Source organism: Ictalurus punctatus, chromosome 11 (genome assembly GCF_001660625.3).
Source record: "Ictalurus punctatus breed USDA103 chromosome 11, Coco_2.0, whole genome shotgun sequence".
NCBI classification, from domain to species: Eukaryota; Metazoa; Chordata; class Actinopteri; order Siluriformes; family Ictaluridae; genus Ictalurus; species Ictalurus punctatus.
Window position 1 is genome coordinate 7,798,983 of NC_030426.2, and position 21,816 is coordinate 7,820,798.

General features: G+C 38.7%; 2 protein-coding genes and 1 long non-coding RNA gene across 7 annotated transcripts in view; 2 read left to right on the forward strand and 1 right to left on the reverse strand.

The window, feature by feature from the left end:
- The window catches only part of LOC108271553 (potassium voltage-gated channel subfamily KQT member 2), a 61,410-nt gene extending 51,133 nt beyond the window's left edge, over window positions 1-10,277 (forward strand). For 2 of the 3 annotated variants that reach the window (XM_017479192.3, XM_017479194.3), the window contains 4 exons: window positions 37-145; window positions 2,617-2,748; window positions 5,219-5,342; window positions 5,897-10,277. In XM_017479192.3, coding sequence (XP_017334681.1) covers window positions 37-145; window positions 2,617-2,748; window positions 5,219-5,342; window positions 5,897-6,622 — 1,091 coding nt within the window. In that variant the 3' untranslated portion in view covers window positions 6,623-10,277. Of the gene's footprint in view, window positions 1-36; window positions 146-2,616; window positions 2,749-3,648; window positions 3,745-5,218; window positions 5,343-5,896 lie in introns of all 3 variants that reach the window. The other variant, XM_047158634.2, reaches the window with a different exon arrangement.
- LOC108272125 (mucin-5AC) overlaps window positions 2,964-21,816 on the forward strand; it is a 119,039-nt gene continuing 100,186 nt past the window's right edge. For both annotated transcript variants that reach the window (XM_017480324.3, XM_017480325.3), the window contains exon 1: window positions 2,964-2,973. The gene's annotated coding sequence lies outside the window, so the exon portion shown is untranslated. The remainder of the gene's footprint in view (window positions 2,974-21,816) is intronic.
- LOC108272192 (uncharacterized) lies at window positions 15,346-20,069 on the reverse strand. Of its 2 annotated transcripts, none has more exons than XR_001814006.3 (4): window positions 20,007-20,069; window positions 19,052-19,243; window positions 17,103-17,135; window positions 15,346-16,950 (listed from the first exon to the last, which is right to left on the reverse strand). It is a non-coding gene; the product is annotated as an uncharacterized LOC108272192 (long non-coding RNA). The 2 variants fall into 2 exon arrangements; XR_008397172.1 differs by having other exon boundaries at window positions 19,891-20,049.

The window sequence follows — 21,816 nt, forward strand, 5'->3', positions numbered from 1 at the left end:
CTGGAGTCCCCTGTTTTCATATTGTCTTTTTTGTAGAAGCCAGCCTACCCGGAGAGGACATTGTTGATGACAATAAGAGCTGCCACTGTGAGTTTGTTCCACAAGATTTAACACCAGGAATAAAAGTTACCATCAGGGCAGTGTGGTAAGTAACAGCGCACAAAATCCTTATTTGCAAAAAGCATAAACCGGAAGCTTTCTCGTCTGTTCATATATTTAATAACCTGAATTTAAGACTATTGACTATATAGCCAACCATATGTGATCATCCCTCCTAATTATTGAGGTCAGTGTTTCAGCCACAACAATTGCTAACAGGTGCACAAAATCAAGCACATAGCAATGCAATATGCACAGACAAACATTAGAAGTAGAATTGGTTGTACTGAAGAGCTCAGTAACTTTAAATGTGACACTGTCATAGGATGCCACCTTTGCCACAAGCCAGTTCATGAAATTTCTGCCCTGGTAGGTCTACCCCAGTCAACCATAAGTACTATTATCATGAAATGGAAGCGTCTAGGAGCAACAACAGCTCAGCCACAAAGTAGTAGACCACGCAAACTCACAGAGCAGGGCTGCTGAGTGCTGAAGCATGAAGCACATAGAGATCGCCTATCCTCTGTTGTGTCACTCACTACAGATTTCTAAACTGCCTCTGGAAGCAACATCAGCACAAGTACTGTGAATTGGTAGCTTGTGCACCATGTGCACAAATCGAGATCCATACAGACATGGTTTAATAGGTTTGGTGTGGAGATACTCTAGCGACCTTCACAGAGCCCTGATCTCAACCCCACTGAACACCTTTGGGAGGAATTGGAACATTGATTGCGAGCCCCGGCCTTCTCATCCAACATCAGTGGCTGACCTCACAAATGCTCATTTGACTGAATGAGCACAAATTCTCACAGACATACTCCAAAGTCTTGTAGAAGAATTGTGCTGTTATAGCTACAAAAGAAGGGTTCAACTCCATAATAATGCCCATGGTTTCAGAATGGAATGCCTAATAAGCTTATAAACATTGACCAGCCATAACATTAAAACCAATGACAGGTGAATGAAAAACTTTGATTATCTTGTTACAGTGGCACATGTTAAGGGGTGGGATACATTACACAGCAAGTGAACAGTCAGTTCTCAAAATTGATGTGTTAGAAGCAGGAAAAATGGGCAAGTGTAAGGATCTGAACGACTTTGGCAAGGGCCAAATTGTGATGGCTAGACTGGGTCAGAGCATCTCCAAAATGGCAGGTCTTGTGGGGTGTTCCCAGCATGCAGTGGTTAGTACCTACTAAAAGTGGTCCAAGAAACTACAACTGGTGAACTGGTGACAAGGTCATGGGTGCCCAAGGCTCAATGATGTACGTGAGGAGCAGAGGCTAGTCCGTCTAGTCGATGACACAGAAGAGCTACTGTAGCACAATCTGCTGAAAAAGTTAATGCTGGCTATGATAGAAAGGTATCAGAACACACAGTGCATCGCAGCTTGCTGCCTATGGGGCTGCGCAGCAGCCGAAAGTGCCCACAATGGGCACGTGAGCATCAGAACTGGACCATGAAGCAATAGAAGAAGATGATGACCTGGTGTGATGAATCACATTTTCCTTTACATCATGTGAACATGTGTGCTTGAGGAACAGGATGCACTATGGGGAGAAGGCAAGCTGGCGGAGGAAGTGTGATGCTCTGGGCAATGTTCTGCTGGGAAACCTTGGGTCCTGGCAATCATGTGGATGTTACTTTGACACATACCACCTACCTAAACACCTACCTTCATGGCAACGGTATTCCCTAATGGCAGTGGCCTCTTTCAGCAGGATAATGCATCCTGATGCGTTGCAAAAAGTGTTCAAGAGCAGTTTGAGGAACATGACAAAGAGTTCCCGGTGTTAACATGGCCTCCAAATAACCCAGATTTCAATCCGTACGAGCATCTGTAGGATGTGTTGGACAAACAAGTCTGATTCATGGAGGCCACACCTCGCACCTTACAGGACTTTAAGGATCTGCTGCTAACATCTTGTTGCCAGGAACCACAGCACACCTTGCCATGCCTCGATGGGTCAGACCTGATTTGGCAGCACAAGGGTGAGCCTACACAATATTTGGCAGGTGGTTTTAATGTTATGGCTGATTAGTGTAGGTGTGATGGCAAGGTGTCCACATACATTTGGTCATATAGTGTATAGTATAATTAATAGCTTGCCATTTTTTGGTATTTTTTAAAAAACATTCTTAACAATATGTATGCTCTATGAAATTTACAAATTTAAATAAAGGAAGTCTGTCAAGTGCAGGGTGACATGTTTTAGGACAGTGGAAAGGGGAAAAAATGGTCATGTGAGAAGACTCCGTGCTTCATTTTAGCTTGGAAGGCAGGGATATTAACCTTGTACAACAAAGTTGAAATTTGGAGTGTACTTACACAGCATTATTATATTACACAGCATATAAAAAGAGTAGGGAGACTGTAACATCACCAGGCTTAAAACAAATCATTTTCACTTTCATGTCCCATGTGTCTGGCTACAGACTTAATGCTGATGTATTGACAATGTAATATGTTGGCTTGGCATTAATATACTGTGTGCAAATGCCTTGTCTCTGCAGCATTATGCGGTTTATGGTGTCAAAGAGAAAGTTTAAGGAGAGTCTCCGGCCTTATGATGTGATGGATGTTATTGAGCAGTATTCAGCTGGACACCTAGACATGTTGGCCAGGATTAAAAATCTGCAGTCCAGGCAAGAGCAGATATAAAATTTATGTGTGCTTAGGTCGTGGTTTTTCCCTTTTTTGTATTCTTTCTGTCTTCTCCTGTTTGTTTTCTCTCTCCTGTCCTCTGCTTTCCCTCAACAATACTTGTACACATACACATGTCCACAGAGCACTATTCAAAGCATTGGCTATTGTATAACACTACACATTTTTAACATTTCGCATGTCCCCCTGTTTTGGAATCTTTCCCGGTTCAGTCATTTGTCAATATGACATCACATTTTTCACCTGTGTATCCCATGAAGTCAAATAGGTCAAAACTGTTTCATTGTGTGTATCTAATATCATGGTGTGTACCAGCCTGTCTTTTTGTGGTGTGTTGTGTGCATAAACACTTACCCACCATGGAAGGACATCATTGCTCATTTAGAGTGATAACACAGAATGTATGGTAGTATGGAAGGCAGACCTGAAACAAATCTGTTTGACATTCAGTTTCTCTGAATTTAGGGGCAATCATATCAATCCCGTCCACAAGGAATATTGATATATGTATATAGTATTCTGACTTGAGAAAGTGATTCAATATATACAATTTTGAATATATTCATGCTCTTGAAGCATACTTAGGCATACTTTCAGTACCTACTTTTGCCAAAATCTTGCTTTTGTTTCACTGCAAGATCACACCATCACTGCTCCAGCTGAAACTTAGAAAACAGCCATTCGGCTGTTTACTCTGTAAAGTATGTCGAGAATATATTTTCACTTTTTGTCCTTCTCTCTTTTCCTATTTAAATTTCCTTTTTCATGGTTTGGTTCTTTTCCCCCTTCCTATGCTAATGTGCCCATGGTCCTGACGTCTGTGCTGGTCTGTGTCGCATCATCCTGCATTGTGCTGTCCTCTCCTCTATTTGCTTTGCCAGGATAGATATGATATTGGGTCCTCCAGGTCCCACCACTCCCCGCCATAAGAAGTATTCAACCAAGGGAACCAAAGAGTCGCCCCAGTTCTCACCTAGGTTAGGACGCACCAAACTGCATCTCGTGCTCGCCTTAGAGCTATATTTTAATTTTTTTGCTGATTGTGCTGAGCGGAAAGAAAAACAACCTGTTTTTGGGTCACACTACATGACTTGTATAACATTGCTTCTTGGAATGCTCAGTTAACGCAAACAAGGCACAAGAATTAGCTCTACTTTAGTGGATTGGCAGATGAAATGTGACGTTTTATTGACATTTACAATTCATCACAAAAAGCCTTTCATTTTGTATGTATGTGTGTTCTGCATGGTCATTTACATGGCAGAAGACCTGAGCAGTAATTCCTTCAGTCCTTACTGAGGGCAGCTATGCAGGAATTTAGTTAGTAGCTGCTGATATACTCTTAATTCACTTTATCTTTTGTTTGTTGAGACTGAGCATGGTACATATCCAAGTGATGATTCACACACATATGTCATATAGATATGAAATTTCAAATATTATATATAATACAGGTAAGTAGTTAATTGCTGAACAAAAACAGGTTGAGCTGGATTGCTTGCTTCGCTGTATGAAATGAATAATCTGGACCGAGCAAAATGCAGCAAAGGTGCCTATGACCAAGTAGAATTGTAATTTCAACAGTCTTTTTTTATGCATGTTGGCATGACATATTTTAGGGGCATGCCATATAATACACAACAGCCATCTAATGATGTATGAGTATAACTAGGTAAGCTTATTTTATATCAATTTCATTTATTATTGATCTTTTTTATTTATTATTTTTGTTTTTGTTTTTGTGGGTCTGTTGGTTAATTCAAGAAACCTGAATGAAATTCTAACTACAGTGCAATAGTAAGCTTGAAGTGTTCTGGGCAAACATGGAAAAAATATTTCCAAAATAATAATAATTAAAAAAAAGGACAAATATTTTAATAACAAGCATTTTGTCATATTTTGAATAATGTGTCAGAAATATATTAAAAATTGCAACACGTTATCTGATCAGCTTGGAAAATGCTTGTCAATTTCATTGTGGTTTATACAGTTTCAGTGGTTGTTAACTTCAATGACACATTGTTCAAATGCTGTATTTCAGTGCACATACAGTATGTAGGTATAGTCCTTATGGTGGGCCGGGCTCTTTGTCCATTCTTCTGTCTCTCTATCTCTCTCTTAATCTGGAAACACCTGTTCATATCATGTTCCACCATACTGCATGCCCTCATTCACGTACATAATGTTCCGGCAGAGTGCTAGTGAATGAGTGTGGGATGTCCTTATATCTCCTCTCTCCTCATGCCCTACTTTCCTCTAAGCATTTTACAAAGTTTATTCCTTAACACACTTTAAACAAGTCAATATAGCTGTCTCTGCATATTTTTTTTTTTTAGCTCTCTCTGCATTTTTGACAATTCCTATAATAAGGCTTGCACTTCATAAGTTGACACTGTAACATATGATATAGTCTAGATTGTGTTTCTTTTTTTTTTATTATTTGAATGGTAGGGTCGACCAGATTGTTGGGAGAGGTGCTCCAATCACAGACAAGGATCGTCCTAAAAGCTCAACAGAAGCAGAAATTGCGGAGGATCCAAGCATGATGGGAAGGCTTCTGAAAGTAGAGAAACAGGTCATTAAACATTATTAAGACTGGTTTGACAAATCTGCTAGTTTTAGAGATTCTCACATTCATAAATGCACCATTTTAGCTTTCTTTATCTAGGACCTGCACATTTCAATGTTCAAGAGTAACTTTATAAATACTAATTACAACAATTCTAGTGAACTCCTATTTCCTCTTTAAAATCACCATACCATTTCCAAAATCTATAAATACATTTTTTAAAAAAGAATTTGCCAGTACAGTTGTCATACAGGATATTTGACAACTGTACTGGCCCATGGTTCCGAAAAACTGGATTAAACTACCTGACCTCATAGACGGCAGTGGTGATATGAACTGCCCTACTGTGTTCTCATAAATTGGGGGGGTGAAACAGCTGTTTTGTGAGCACCTGAACATTGAAATAAGATCTCTCCCCATAAGTGTGAATAATTGCAAGTAAGGTTAGTTCTAAGTAGTAGTTTATTAGTAGGTCTATCCTAAATTGGTGATTTTAGGTTGAAAAGATAAGCTGGCTTGCACCTGAGGTGTTGTGTTTTCTTAACTCTGCTCTTGAACAGGTGATGTCAATGGAAAGGAAACTTGATTTCTTGGTAAATGTCTACATCCAGAGAATGGGAATTCCACAGTCTGAGACAGATGCCTACTTTGGTTCTAAGGAGCCTGACCCAGCCCCACCGTACCATAGCCCAATCGAGCATATGGAGAAGTCTGGCTCTATTACCAAGATCATCCGTTCTAACAGCTCAACTGGCCAAAAGAACCTTGATGCTCCTCCATCTGCATGTGTCAACCAGAACAACTGCCCTCCATCCACTTCTTGGCAACCTCATGCCCTTCCTGGACCCCCTCAGTGCTGCAGAGGCACCTCCCCAGTAGGTGACACCTCCTTGGTGCGAATCCCACCCCCACCAACTCATGAGCGCTCCTCTAGTGGCCATAATGGCTCCAACCGAGGCTCTCGTGGCAGTGCAGTGGAGGAGGTGAAGCCGGGAGCTGTGTCTCAGCAGCAGGCGGGTGCTGACAGTGACACGTCCATCTCCATTCCCTCTGTGGATCACGAGGAGCTTGAGCGCTCCTTCAGTGGCTTCAGTATCTCACAGTCTAAAGAGAACCTAGAGTTCCTTAACAACGCATACTTCAGTGGCGTGACACGCTGCTCCAAAGTGAGGCCCTACATCGCAGAGGGTGAGTCCGATACAGACTCTGAGCTTTGTGCCCCTTCACCTCATTCTGCCACTGGAGAAGGAGCATACAGTGACAGAGGCTGGTCTGGCCCCAAGTAAATCTGAAAGTGAGCTTTCAAAGTTGGATTTTCTGTTGGGGGTGGTAACCTCTGAACAAACCACAGGCAACATGTGGCAAGAAGCTGTATTTGTTAAAACCACAGCTACTTCCTACAGACACAGCTCTGAATTCCATGCCAGATTCCTGGTAGTAATGCCGACCGCCTAAATGTGGAGCTTTCTGGTACTTAAGAATTTCCTAGACAGGTGGTACTTGTGGCAGTTACCTTTTAAAGCTGTCATTCATCTTTTGAGAGACAAGCATCTACTGCTCAGACATTGTGCATCTTTCCTTAAAAAAATCTAAGCAAGAGAAAGGCACAGGAAAAGATTAGCCAGCAGGGGAAAAATGCGTCACCTTAAGTTACATACTTCTTCACCCTCATTTGTCCAGCCATTCAGGTTATGTTTATCCAGTCACACTGTCTTAGTACTCTGAGACAGACAAGATGGTTTCTTGTTGATCACATTAGCCCATGGATGCACTTCAAAATATAAACTGCTTTAAAATTGTCCAATATTCAATATCTTCCATCATGACAAAATTATTTTTTAGTAAAATTGTACTCCTATAGGAAAAAAAGAAACCATTTACTTATATGTAAAAAAGGTACAATATTTCAATGTATCAGGTTTCAACCTTTTTAAATAATCACTGGTTTTAATAATTTGCATGAATTTAGAATATTTATACAATTTATTTGATACAAACCTATGGCTTAAAAAAGAGAGGAAAATAAGCTTAATATTTTATGCAGAAGCTTTGTTCTTTTCGTAAAAAGAGAACCTCTGAAGCTATCTATAAATATAATGTATATTAACTATTACCATAAATATTGACACATTTAACAAATCAAAATGTATAGATGCATAGATCATGTGTAATTTTTGCGCCATAAAAAAAAATTTGTTGTCTGGAATCAAAGAATTGAATACTTGCTCTATTCATTTTTATATATTTTAAACAAACGGACATCTTTTTTTGTTGATGGATAACCAGTTCATACATAGCCTTGTATGCTGCCTTTGCTTTTTCCTAGAACATGAGCAGATTGTACTGTAATGTTGCATCACAGCTTTTGTCCATTTGAAGCTGTAATGTTTTACTGATCATTAGTTGGCATGATCAATTTTTACTAAACACTAAAGAGGAGTCATCAGTTCTTTTATTGTGATATTGCACAGTTCTGAACACAGACGTACTTACCACACGTGTGCACCGGCCCTGTCAACAGTTCATTATTTCATGGATTTTTGCCCTTTTTTTCCCCTCTTGTTGTATGCAACCACCACAAAATCATTTCTGTGTTACACAAAACATACTTCTGGCCATGCAGCCCTGTTATGCAGGTCAACATTCTCAGAGGTAGGTGTGGGTGATAGGGCAAAAATGTAATTTCACTTAATATTAAGCTACTTTTGACAAAGTGACACCACTGGTTGTTGTTTACAAATTCTATAACAGATCTCACTTTTTTATGAAACATGAACTTGTTCTGTGCTTGAGAAGTCACCCTATATCACACTTCCCTAACAACAGGAGAATGTGTATATTATATTATAATGGAGTAACAAGTGGAATCCTCTTTTGGCAATAGGAATATAGCTACTTCTGAAATTCTTCTAGATATCAGCAGTGAAGTGTACAACTGGAACTCAAGCTGAACACCTTTTTATAGAGTGCACATGTTGGCTTATTTCAAGCTTGTGTAAATGCACACCTTGTGTATGAATTGGTTCCGCAATGTTCAGTGTCTTATCTACACCGCATACTTACTGTTCAGCCTCTGTTATAGCCTTCAAGTGCACATTCCACAAAGTGCATCTTCAAAGAGAACAGCTTGGTTTACATCATATTCGTCTTCCATGTAGCTTGTCTTACTTTATCCAAAACAGACATCTGTTAGAAACACTATCACTGAACCATCATCTCCATACCAATATTAAAGGGAGAAGAAGTGTAACCATGCTGAAAACTCACATTTCTGAAGAGGTGGGTGTGATGATAAAGCTACAAATTAGCTTAAACTTTGCTAAAGTCTAATATAATGTGGGTGAGGAATCAATATGCAGGCCTTAACTTACATATTGTATATGAAATGCTACGCCAACAGTTCTCTCTTGTCCATTTAGAAAGTGTGATAGAAGTGTTATCAAATCATTTACAACGCTCATTTTAGCACCCACACACACAGGTCTAAAAAGGTGTCATGGTGTCATTATACACCAGAAATATCTGTCATGATCATTGATTTGTGTTTTATTGCATATCTTGTCATCACAGCTGCCTTGGTTTGGAAAAAAAAAGAAGAATTGTTTGATTTTTTCCAAAGAATATTATGTATTTTGCTAAATATCCTTTGGTGTTTTGTCCATGTTTTCTGTAATGTATAAGTGTCCTCTTGCTGCAATTCTGTTTTGAACACACATTGTGCTTGTGAATGTATAATTGAACGCTATCTCGCTTGCACACTCACTGGCTCTGGCAGATATAGACAACCATTATTCATAATGTAAATTGATTTTGATTTGTATAAATGATATTTTTGGCTCACACTGATTTGTAAGGCATCACATTTGCTGTAGGTTAAGGTGACCCATTCTTAATTTGTATTATAAGCTAATTTTGGGCAAGTGAGTAGAATTAAATTTTCTATCTTTTGAGAATTTAATCAAATCAAAGTTATAAGAACTAAAATTCACATGCGGAATGGTACAGGTGTGATTAACAGCTCCCATGTACAGAACTGTGCAAAAGTCTTAGGCACATGTAAAGAAATGCTGTAGAACAAAGATGCCTTCAACAATAATGGAAATAAATGTTTCACCATTTTAAAAAAATACTATAAAGAGCAGCCACGGTTCTTCTGGAGACACTGAATTTCGCACTTCCTTCTTATTTTTGCAGCAAAATCCAGCAGCCTTCATTATGTTTTTTTTGTCTGAAAAGCGTCTCTTACCACTTAATATGCTGCTTTCTTTACTGACATACAAACATTTTTCTGCAATATTTAATTTTGTGCTGGAAAACTAATGTTTGGGAATCTAAAATGTTTTTCTACTGACTTGATAATGTAGAAGTCACAAAATAAAAATCTATAACAAAGTTTGTACTAAAAAAATAGGATGCCTAAAACTTTTTCACAGTACTGTTCAATCACTGTAGCTCAGAACATGGCTGTCTATCTCTGCTTAAAACAAAAACAACAACAACAACAAAAACACAGGACACAGAAGACAGGTACAGAGAACGAGCAATACTTAACGCATGTCATGTAACCTGCAAGCCTTATGTTTTTTTTTTCTCCAACTCATGTCTCAAGTGGCAATTACATGATTTATGTTTACATTTTAAAAAAAACAAAAAACATTTTCAATATCGAAGCTTTTAGTGGAAAACTGTCTTTGCAAAGTCTGTAACTTCAATGCAACACAGCGGCATTTGCAATGTGTTAACGGTCTCCTGTCATATACATGATTGTTTTACACAAAAGGCACTTTTTTTTATTTACTTAAATGAATAAAATGCTTGCCAGCATGTTTTAAACCACTGAATGCCATAAATATAGCTTTTGATTGTCATGTAGCATATCCCTTGTGTAGTCACTCAAATCCATGGGAGCTGTATAATAAACTTTGTATTATTAGAACAGTTGATTACTGTTTTGTGATTTTGTATGTTCCTTATAATTATCTACCTCAGATTTATTCTAATGAAAATAATAAAATGTCTGGACGCAGAAGCGCATAGATATTTAATCTAAGGGAATAATACATCATTAAAATAAAGATTGTATTAAAGATTGTATATATTTATCTTCATACATATGGGAAAAATTGAGAGGATAAACACTAATTTTCTCTGGAATAATATATATCTCAGGCTAAATATTTCCATGCTTTACATTAACTACCAGTGCCTAATCTCACTGGGTTGATATATATATATATATATATGTGTGTGTGTGTGTGTGTGTGTGTGTATCGCTTTTCACTGTGATTTTCATGAGATTTTCTATTATATATATATATATATATATATATATATATATATATATATATATATATATATATATACACACACACACACATATATATATATATACATATATATGGGTGTGTGTGTGTGTGTGTGTGTGTGTGTGTATATATATATATATATATATATATATATATATATATATATATATATATATATCTTTTCCACTGTGATCTTCGCTAGATTTTCTATCAATAGCATTATCATCCACCTTGCTAAATGTACACACCACCCACCACCTTCCTCTACAGTACAAACAATCCATCCCTATCTGTGTAAATATGGACATCCTTGATTTTCTCTCGCAGTTCCTGTTCATCCGCTGCCCTCTTGTGTTGGACAAGGTCAACGGTGGGTCTGTGAAATCTCAGTGAAGTAAAATAAGCACAGTTTCCACCTGGAGTAAAAGAATGAAGTGTGCCTTTTTGATTTCCCAGGAGGAAGGTTTGGAGCCTCACTATTCTCATTCATGCCCTGCAATTCAAAATGTTCTGTGGAAGTGTCTCTTTCTATCTTCCAACCCTTCTCCAGTAAGTGTTCTGTTCTCTCATAGACATTTGGATATTAACCAAATACTGTATTCAGATTATTCAGCATATTTATACACTGATCAAGCTCACCATAAATAGACAGTTGAAGACTGAATGAAATAGACCAGCTGATGTTTTTCCAATTTTCAACTGTACAGTGAGCTTGTACGCATTGTAGCCACAGATTCCTTTTCTTGGCTGACAGGAATGGAACCCGATGTGGTCTTCTGCTGTAATAGTCCATCCTCCTCCAGGCCAGCGTGTTGTGTACTGAGATGCTTTTATGCTCACCATAGTTGTAAAGAGTGGTTCTTTGAGTTACTGTAGACTTCTTGTCAACTGTAACCAGTCTGGCCATTCTCCTCTGACCTCTGACATCAACAAGGTGTTGCAACAGAACTGCATAAACTCTAAAAACTAGTTGTTTCTAGTAGTGTATGAAAATCACAGGAGATCAGCAGTTTCTGACAAAGGGCTCTTATAAAGGTTATATGGATCCATGCGCAAAGGTTTGTTTAAACAAGCAGCAAGGTCAAGAACATTCCTGGTCAGGCACCAAAAATCAGATAATAAAGACAGTCCAAAACAATCCAAAAATGTGGTGAGAGAACCAGGCAAGGTCAAAAATCCGGAAATCAGAAGCATAAACAAATCCAGAGGGTCAGACAATGGCAAGAACTACACAAGGCAAGGCAGGGTCATACACGGACAATACATCTATCCAAGTAACAACAGATCAGAACATACTAGAATGACAGGTGAACTCTAGGGCTTCGCATGGAAGTCAAGGTCCATGTGCTTTTTGTGCAGTTAAAAAGGAAATGAGTATGATGACCGAAGAAGACGTTTAAGTTGGAAAGTTGGACTTTCTCAATAATGTGAGAAAAACAAGGGTCATGTATGCAGTTCTTTCCCACAGTACAAGATCAGAACTGGGAAATACTAACTGTCTGGATATTTAGTATAGACAATAATTAGTTTAATTAATGCAATTATTTAGAAGAAAGTCTTTCCCGAATGTAGTCTTGCACAATGTCGTGACTTTTTGGAATTAGAGCCAATGCAGATAGACACTGGTCAAGTCTAATGTGCTGTGTGATGTTTATGGATGCACACAACTTGACACAGCTAGCCCTGCGGTACTCATCAAACCACAATTACTGAAATCTGCAGTTGATTCAGCCACTAATAGCTGTCTTACTTTGTGTTGTTAAAGATCACGGCAGAAAATGGGCAGCTTGAAGGGAGCCATCAATACCATGGATCAGTCATGATATATAGAGTAGAACAGACAATAATGGGCACTTTGGTGACTTTTGTTTCAGTCATGAATAAGATTTAGAAACAAAATACTTGTTGTGCTGCTTCAGTGTCCTGGGCTTTTCCTGGTGGAACCAATCCTAAAACAGAGCTGTAGAGAGTTGCAGGATTCCAGGGCCTTTAATGCTGTACTGAATTAATATATAAAGACATGGATTCATTCTTTCATTTGGTATGACATTTATTCCACTGTAATGCATCATAGAAAAGGAACATTAGAAAAAGTGTCACAACATGCCCCGTTCTCCTCTAATTCAGTTTGATTTACAGTAATATTCACAAGTACTTTTAATCCTTAGTTCCTTGCAGCCATCCTGGAGTATAAAGTCTGATTTAAACTCATCAGTGTTGTAAGACAGCGCCCTCTGTTGGTGATGATACCTAGCCAATCAATTTGCCAGTTTTTTTTTTTTTTTTTTTTGAGGCTGAGAGGAACCCACACAGATTATGTAATATACTTTGTGATCAATTATAAACTTACAGCATTTCTGAAATGTTTTTTTTTTCTTTATCTTGAATCAAGGATCTGAATCTGATTGGAACACCGAGCTTTCCCAACAGCCATGGTCATCATTGCACACCTGCAGTTGAAATGCTGTTATAACACACGTTTTACTAATGTTCTTGCAGCTATATATATAGTGTTATTTCTAGACAAACTGTGTAGAGTTTATGGTTTACAGACTTGGTTGCACTGGTTCTGTTGTTTTGGGGTTTTTCTTCAAAGCTCTCACAATGATTCTGCTGTTGTTTTCATTGACTGAACTGTTTCATGTCTGGTTGTTACTACGCTTGTGATTTCTTTCTTTTTCAGGACATTCCAAATTGTCGTATTGACTTTTTTCCCTATTTTTAGGAACTAAGTTTTACGATGAGGTATTGATGTTTGTGGACTAAACTTCTGTTACAGTAGTGGCACAAATATCATTTTGTTCAGCCAAGAGTCGTGTGCAACTAGCAGTTTGGTGACCCGTAGGATTAAGTGAAGTGAAGCTAAGCTAGGCTATCTGCGTTTGTTGTTTTTTCACTAGCTTGAAAAGGACTAAGTATAAACTGTAACTCGTGGGCGTTTAAGCTAATGTCGTCGTGAGAGACGGACAGCTGTAACCGCCAGCCGCAGTTTTCACCGTGGAACTGAAGGGACGAGGACTGTGGAGAACTGTGCTGAGTAGCACGGTCACTACGCCTGTGTAAGGAGGGACTCTACCGCCGAACCTGCATCTCTGAATCGACTCTTACCTGCTGGACCCTCGCCTGCAGCGGATTCATTCACTCACTCAGCTCGTTGTTTCCAGTTCAGCTGATTTTCCTCTTCGATATGTGTGAGTAATGGAGTTTTCAGGATCAGTTCATTAACGGCGTCAAGGAGTTTTTGTATGTGCACCAACAGAAAACCCAAGCGCTTGGTAAAGGTTTGAACATTTATAACAAGGTGGAACTAATCCAAACTATATTGTTATGGTGTGTGAGTGAGTCAGGTAATTCTTCAGTGGAGGCACCGCGCAGTTATTTCATGATTAAATCAGTTCTATACATTTATGCCTGTGATAACATCGTCTACTGGTAAATAGAGGTTAAGCCAATTCACCACCAACTGCTAAATACTCAGGATCCTGTTAAGTGAAACCTTTTAAAAGAGTAACCTCATCTAATATTACACTTCCAGCACCAGGAAGGGGTTACAGTAATATCATAACCCCCACCTCTCTTAACAAAAATAAAATAAACTTGAACACAATGTATTACAGTGGCCTAATGCAGTGGTTTTCAAAGTGGGGGGCCGCCAGGGGGCGCTTCAACAATTTGGTGTGAAAAATAAATAAATGCATGATTCTCACTCTCGGACAACCACACACACACACAATCAATTCCTAATGAGAGTTAATAATTTTTTTAAAAAGGGGGGGGGGGGGGGGGGGGTGGGGGTTCAGAAGTCTGTATTTTTAATGTGTTTTAAAGACATCTTGCAAAAGGGGGCTTCAGTGAAATGTTGATGCCATTTGGGGGTTTGCCCTGGAAAAGTTTGGGAACCCCTGGCCTAATGTATTCCACGTCATTGGGATCAGTATTTGAGGTCTGGAAGTGGTGTCAGTGTCTTATAATATACTAAGGCTGGGTTATGGACCAGAGGCTGAGTAATATTCAGATGAGTGAGGCTGGACCATCTCGGCTCCATAAAGCATATGTGTTCTCTGGGCCATATGTACGGATTGTTAACACTAATCTTCAGTGTTTGTGCACCTCATGAACCCAAGCAGAGTTTCATGTGTAAAGGATGAACAGGTGAATTGTACTTGTACATTTAACCACAAACATAGCATACCTTGTGCTTATTTCTGTTAAAGGACACAGATGTTCAAGACATTTCTAAAAAATATTTGGCCCAAGAAATTGAACTGAGGAAAGCAGACCAGACTGAAAATGAGAAAACTGGAGATGGAAATTAAGCAAATGGAGAAAGAAAGAAGTAAGTAGTTGAATAAAGCATTAAATGTTTAATATTCTCCTTTGCTCAAGTTTTAATTAAGGATTTTTTTCTTTTCCACAGGCTGAATAAGATGACCCGGAAAAAATGTGTTTAACCGTACACTAAAATTAAATTGTCCAGAGTCACATGGCCCTCCCTACTCCACCTTCAATTAAGCTCTTATTGTATCTTCTCACTGGTCTACCTACAATCTTAGCATACCTTCCTGATGTAGTACATTCACATTGTGCAAAACTCCCTCCACAAGCCACTACAATATCAAGTCCATTGTGGAATGATTCAGAGATGGTTTAGACATAAATCTGGACTTTAGCTGTCCAAACGTAATTGACATACACTTTTGAAGTAGTAGAAAAGGACTTTATAAGGAATTCGAATAATACATAGTTGGGCTGCAACAGTAACTACAGTACATCATTTACTGCTCTAAATATCAGTATCTGAATGGGATTCTGGCACCTTCAGTAACTTGGAGAGGGTAAAAATTTGTGTTTTCTGCTTGTACTGAGGTGTTATAGAAACACCAATAGTGTTTCATTGATTCATGGACGTATCAGATTTGTGTATATTTGGGGCAATGGTGGCAAAATCTTGTTCCAGCTTGGATAAACTCTGCAAGACCTCAGGATTCAGTGGAGCTGTGTTTCATTTCTGGTATGTTTCTACGAACAGCTTTCCAGCTTCACCTTCTCGTCTCCTGTTAAACAATATTATTTGCGCTAGAACACTTTCTGAAAGATTTCTCCATGCCACAGGATCTGAGCTCTTGGTTAATTGTTCTTTTGACTGATCTTCCAAAATTTTGAGGTGTTTGTGCAACCTGACATCATCTTCAGTCGGTGGAAGAACATCAGCTTTGTTCCATTTGTTTTGTTCAAGGTTGGTACTAGCTCGTTTTGAAACAAATGTGTTCCAGTCAGAGTGAAGCAACCTGATGAAATTCTTGGCCTTCTGTCCTGCCTCACGGTCTTCCTTGATCAGACTCTCGCCTATCACAATTTCACAGACTTTCTTGAGGGTGTCCCCAATTTTACAAGCTAAAGATGGGGTGTCTCATCTGTTTTTTATGGATCAAACCCACTTGCTTCCATTGCTGCCGATACTGCTAGCTGAAATCTTGTTGGCACACAAAACATCCACTAGACGTTGTACAGCAGGGTTAAGCTTCTTTACTGCCAGCATAAACCTCCCCAACTCCCGCATTTTCTGACTGATGTAATTGTGCTGCGATTTGTCCTGTCCATGGAGCTCAAACATCATTTCTTCATATTTATAGATGAGAGTGTCTGACTTCACCTGATTAGAGAGGTCATCTTGATGCATGCTCAGAATGATGCATTTACACCCTTCAGACACGGCAGGTTTACATGGTGTACTTCGAGGTGCTACAGCTTGGACTCTCTTCGGTTTCCTTGAAATGTTGTCTTTTTCAAAAATGCAGAAAAGACTAGGTTATGCTTTTCACAATTCCTTTCTTTTAAAAAACCCATCGCAATACTATCATAGCAGATAGTCTTGATTTCGGTACTATAGTGGAAATTCCCTTTATTTCGTAGTTGTCCAAGTAATCTGTCATGCCTTTGTCCCCTTAGTTTTTGATAATGCTTGTTCTACTTCAGTTTCTTTTGCATATTTTCTCTCGAGATGTCTTCCCAGTTTGCTTTTCTCTGTACCACAGTATACAAAAAAAGTTTTTCTTATCTCACTCTCTCTTCCCTCCTTCTTTTTTTGTGCACTTTTTAACATTCACTTTTACATTGTCTGACCTACCATCTTCATTTATGGACTTTTGGGCTTTTTCTTAGTCTTTTGCTTCACAAGTGCTGTCAGAGTCCATATAGATGGCATCAGAGTCAGAACTCCCACTGGATGAAACATATTCACTACCACTTGTGTGTCCTGATGACAGATCAGTGCTCCCAATTTCAACAATTTCTTCAATCCTTAATTCCTGTAAAATCAAAAGTTTGAATATAATAAACATAATTACAAATACAGAATTATGTTGTGCTATTTGGAATACCAGTAACTATCTGGATCTATACTACATGTATACTACAATAGTAGTGATTTTCAAGCATTATAAACAGCAAGAGTTCATACCATGTTAATCTCATCTCGGTTTCCTTCCATGACCTATTAAAAGATAATAATAATAATAAAGTGTTATGCACAAAAAAGATCAATGCAACTGTAACAGGCATGATACCAGCTAACCACATACATATACACAGTATCTCACACAATTGAGTACACCCCGCACATTTTGGTAAATGTTTAATTATATCTTTTCATGTGACAACACTGAAGAAATGACACTTTGCTACAATGTAAAGTAGTGAGTGTGCAGCTTGTGTAACAGTGTAAATTTGCTGTCCACTCAAAATAACTCAACACACAGCCATTAATGTCTAAACTGCTGGCAACAAAAGTGAGTACACCCCTAAGTGGAAAATGTCCAAATTGGGCCCAATTAGCCATTTTCCCTCCCCGAAGTCATGTGACTTGTTAGTGTTACAAGGTCTCAAGTGTGAATGGGGAGCAGGTGTGTTAAATTTGGTGTCCTCGCTCTCACACTCCCTCATACCGGTCACTGGAAGTTCACCATGGCACCTCGTGGCAAAGAACTCTCTGAAGATCTGAAAAAAGAATCGTTGCTCTACATAAATGGCCTAGGCTATAAGAAGATTGCCAAGACCCTGACACTGAGCTGCAGCATGGTGGCCAAGACCATACAGCGGTTGAACAGGACAGGTTCCACTCAGAACAGGCCTCGCCATGGTCGACCAAAGAAGTTGAGTGCACATGCTCAGCGTCATATCCAGAGGTTGTCTTTGGGAAATAGATGTATGAGTGCTGCCAGCATTGCTGCAGAGGTTGAAGGGGTGGTTGGTCAGCCTGTCAGTGCTCAGACCATACGCTGCACACTGCATCAAACTGGTCTGCATGACTGTCGTCCCAGAAGGAAGCCTCTTCTAGAGATGATGCACAAGAAAGAAAGCCCGCAAACAGTTTGCTGAAGACAAGCAGACTAAGGACATGGATTACTGGAACCATGTCCTGTCGTCTAATGAGACCAAGATAAACTTATTTGGTTCAGATGTTGTCAAGCGTGTGTGGCGGAAACCAGGTGAGGAGTACAAACACAAGTGTGTCTTGCCTACAGTCAAGCATGGTGGTGGGAGTGTCATGGTCTGGGGCTGCATGAGTGCTGCAGGCACTGGGGAGCTACAGTTCATTGAGGGAACCATGAATGCCAACATGTACTGTGACATACTGAAGCAGAGCATGATCCCCTCCCTTCTGAGACTGGGCCGCAGGGCAGTATTCCAGCATGATAACGACCCCAAACACACCTCCAAGACGACCACTGCCTTGCTAAAGAAGCTGAGGATGTAGGTGATGGACTGGCCAAGCATGTCTCCAGACCTAAACCCTATTGAGCATCTGTGGGGCATCCTCAAACGGAAGGTGGAGGAGCACAAGGTCTCTAACATCCACCAGCTCTGTGATGTCATCATGGAGGAGTGGAAGAGGACTCCAGTGGCAACCTGTGAAGTTCTGGTGAACTCCATGCCCAAGAGGGTTAAGGCAGTGCTGGAAAATAATGGTGGCCACACAAATATTGACACTTTTGGCCCAATTTGGACATTTTCACTTATGGGTGTACTCACTTTTGTTGCCAGCGGTTTAGACATTAGGGGACAGCAAATTTACACTGTTACACAAGCTGTACACTCACTACTTTACATTGTAGCAAAGTGGAATTTCTTCAGTGTTGTCACATGAAAAGATATCATCAAATATTTACAAAAACTGTGAGGGGTGTACTCACTTTTGTGAGATACTGTACATACATAACTAGATTCGGAGGGAGGTGTATTGATAAATAACTAAATGCACTGAGACCAGTGAACAAGGTAAGTACAGTTAAGTAGCCGGCCTTACTTATGAACTACTGATTAAAGTACAGAGTCACAATAAAATGAAATAAATGGATTTACAGTTTTCTGATTTTCTTACAAAAGGGTTCTTTCTGTTTCAAATCCTACCCACAAGTTGTGTCAGTCCTGCCGCATAGGCGGATATCCTGAGGGACATGTTCAAATCTTCTGTATGCAATTGAGTGGCTCGCCATTCCCTGATTAGGGAAATCTTGATCAAGTGATTCAAGGAAAAGGGGTTCCAGGAGCTGTGCTGGTGTCTCTTCTGTCTGGTGTCAATCCTCTGCAGTAGACTGTTGACTTATTAAAAGAAACAGGACATTGCTTACTTTCTATTAATCTGAACACTATACTGGTCATTACATTGTTCTTATTAAATAACTAAGAACAACATCAGCATAGGATTATTTAAAAAGAAAAACAGATTATTAATCATTAAGCCTAATCATGTTGTAAAGACTATCTTTCTAAATGTTGTTTAATACCCATTTCAATCTCACAAATACATTTACCCATAATCTGAGTAATAACCATGAAGTACTGCAGTGGGTATTAATTGCATTACCCTGAACAAACAACATAAAAATCATACAATTCTTAGTATGTGTTGCAAACATCTTTCACAATAAAGTAGAAAAATAAAATGGCGCATATCTCTGTGTTCTTTCTTAGCACATGAGCGCCGCCATTCCAAGACTCAATTAACTAAAATATCACGAGGCAGCTAGCTATTCTGACTGAGTAGTGACGTCCTTTACAAGACATCTCTTCATCTCTCTTCAAATATGAATTAAAGTACATACAATATAAAAGTAATTTCTGTGCTATCAATGTTTCTAGGACAGGTAAACATCAATTATGCTAACGGCAATGCTATGCAGAAACTACACTAGCTAGTTGAACTTACTACATTACAAGTTCTAAAAAAAAAAAAAAAAAAAACCCACTCAAAATAGATAATTCACCAAAATCCATTCTTGCTACACAAAATAAAAAGATTATGTAGCAGTATACTAGGTTTACTACTAAGTTTCAGTTTGATATATAAGAAATATAAACAGACAGTTCTCCAATGTTGTGACAGCTACGTGGCTCAATTAGGGAGAAAAGAAAACAGGTATCTGCCGAAAGAAATATTACACGGAGGCGGGACTTCCGCTCCCCCTTGCCTTCCAATTGGCTCAAATCTCAATCAAGACCATAATAACGAAAAATAAAAGTAAACTAAAATACAGTAAGAAAGAATAATAATAAAGTAATTATAATATTTGCCCTATATGTCAAATTAAATAATTTCCAGAATAATTCTATAATTGTATAACCTTGGCTGGGTTACACAACACTGGCTCAGGGAATGTAAAAGGCAAAAAAACAAAGATACTACTGTACTATGTTTACAAACTGATGGAAAACAAGCCATCTTAGTTCTTCTTAGTCAAGCCATAAATATATGACATAACAATAATGCTAATAATGCAGTTTTTAAGGTTAATGTTTAAAAGGGCTGAGACCAAGCATTAACCAGTGTCCATCTACCTCTGCTTCATAGCTTAAACCAGTGGTTTTCAAAGTGAGGGCCGCCGGGGGGCGCCCGGGGGGGGCCCTCAACAATTTGGTGTGAAAAATAAATAAATGTATGTTTTCTCTTTCTCACTCTCAGACAACCACATACACACATAATCGATTCCTAATGTAATGTAATGTAAAGTTGTAATTATTAATAAAAAAAAATGGGGGGATATATTCAGAAGCCTGTATTTTTAATGTGTGAGACATCTTGCAAAAGGGAGGCCTCTGTCAAATTTTAATGCCATTTGGGGGGCCTTGCCCTGGAAAAGTTTGGGAGCCCCTGGCTTAAACAGTAAACTAAACAATGACAAGTGACATTAATAAAGCCTTGTACAGAGTGACAGAATTTTGGCCCGATTGGCACACTTTACCGAAGCACAGACGATCTGCATTGACTTTGAGCTTTGTACAAAATCAGGTAAAACCTTTACTAGTTTTATGGATTAGCCCGATCCGAATATCTAAGTTCTATAAGCATAATTCCTAGCGGCTAACTGGCTAAGATGAGCACATTATAACTCACAGCATAGCAGACATGAACTATGTTGTTAATTCTAATAATTTAGTGATTAAGCACCATGTTCAAGTTACAGGCATTAGTTTTACAGTTTGCCCTTTAAATAAATTTGTTAGTGACAATAGCACAAACACTTCTCTCTATCGCACTCTGTCTCTCAAGCTGTCTCTGTCTTTCTTTGTCTATCTCTCTTTGTCACTCTTTGTCTCTGTTTGTCTCTCTGTTTCTTTCTCTCTCTCTTTTTGTCATATCAGATGATTATTAACTTAAACAGTGGTATGCATTATTTCTGCAGATCCAAATAATGATCCACCACAAAACAAGAGAAAAAAAAACAGAGGCAGACTCTTTATTCCTGATAAACCGAGCTGCAAAACTGCGGTATTGAAACTCAGTGCTATTTCACAGCGGCTCTAAGAGTGGACGAGTTTATTGTTTATTCCAGTCTTTAAACACACACACACACACACACACACACACACACACACACACACACACATATATATATATATATATATATATATATATATATATATATATATATATATATATATATATATATATATATATATATATATTCCTTTTCCAAGCTTTCTTGATTGGAAGGTCAGTTGAAATCTCAGCACTGCCAAGCTGCCACTGCTGGGCTCTTGAGCAAGCACATATCACTCAATTGCTCAATTGTATAAAAGAGATAAATGTAAGTCGCTCCTAATAAGGGTGTCTGCCAAATGTCATAAATAAAATCCTCAAGGTGTTGAATATCTACATGTGACTGCGGAAAAAA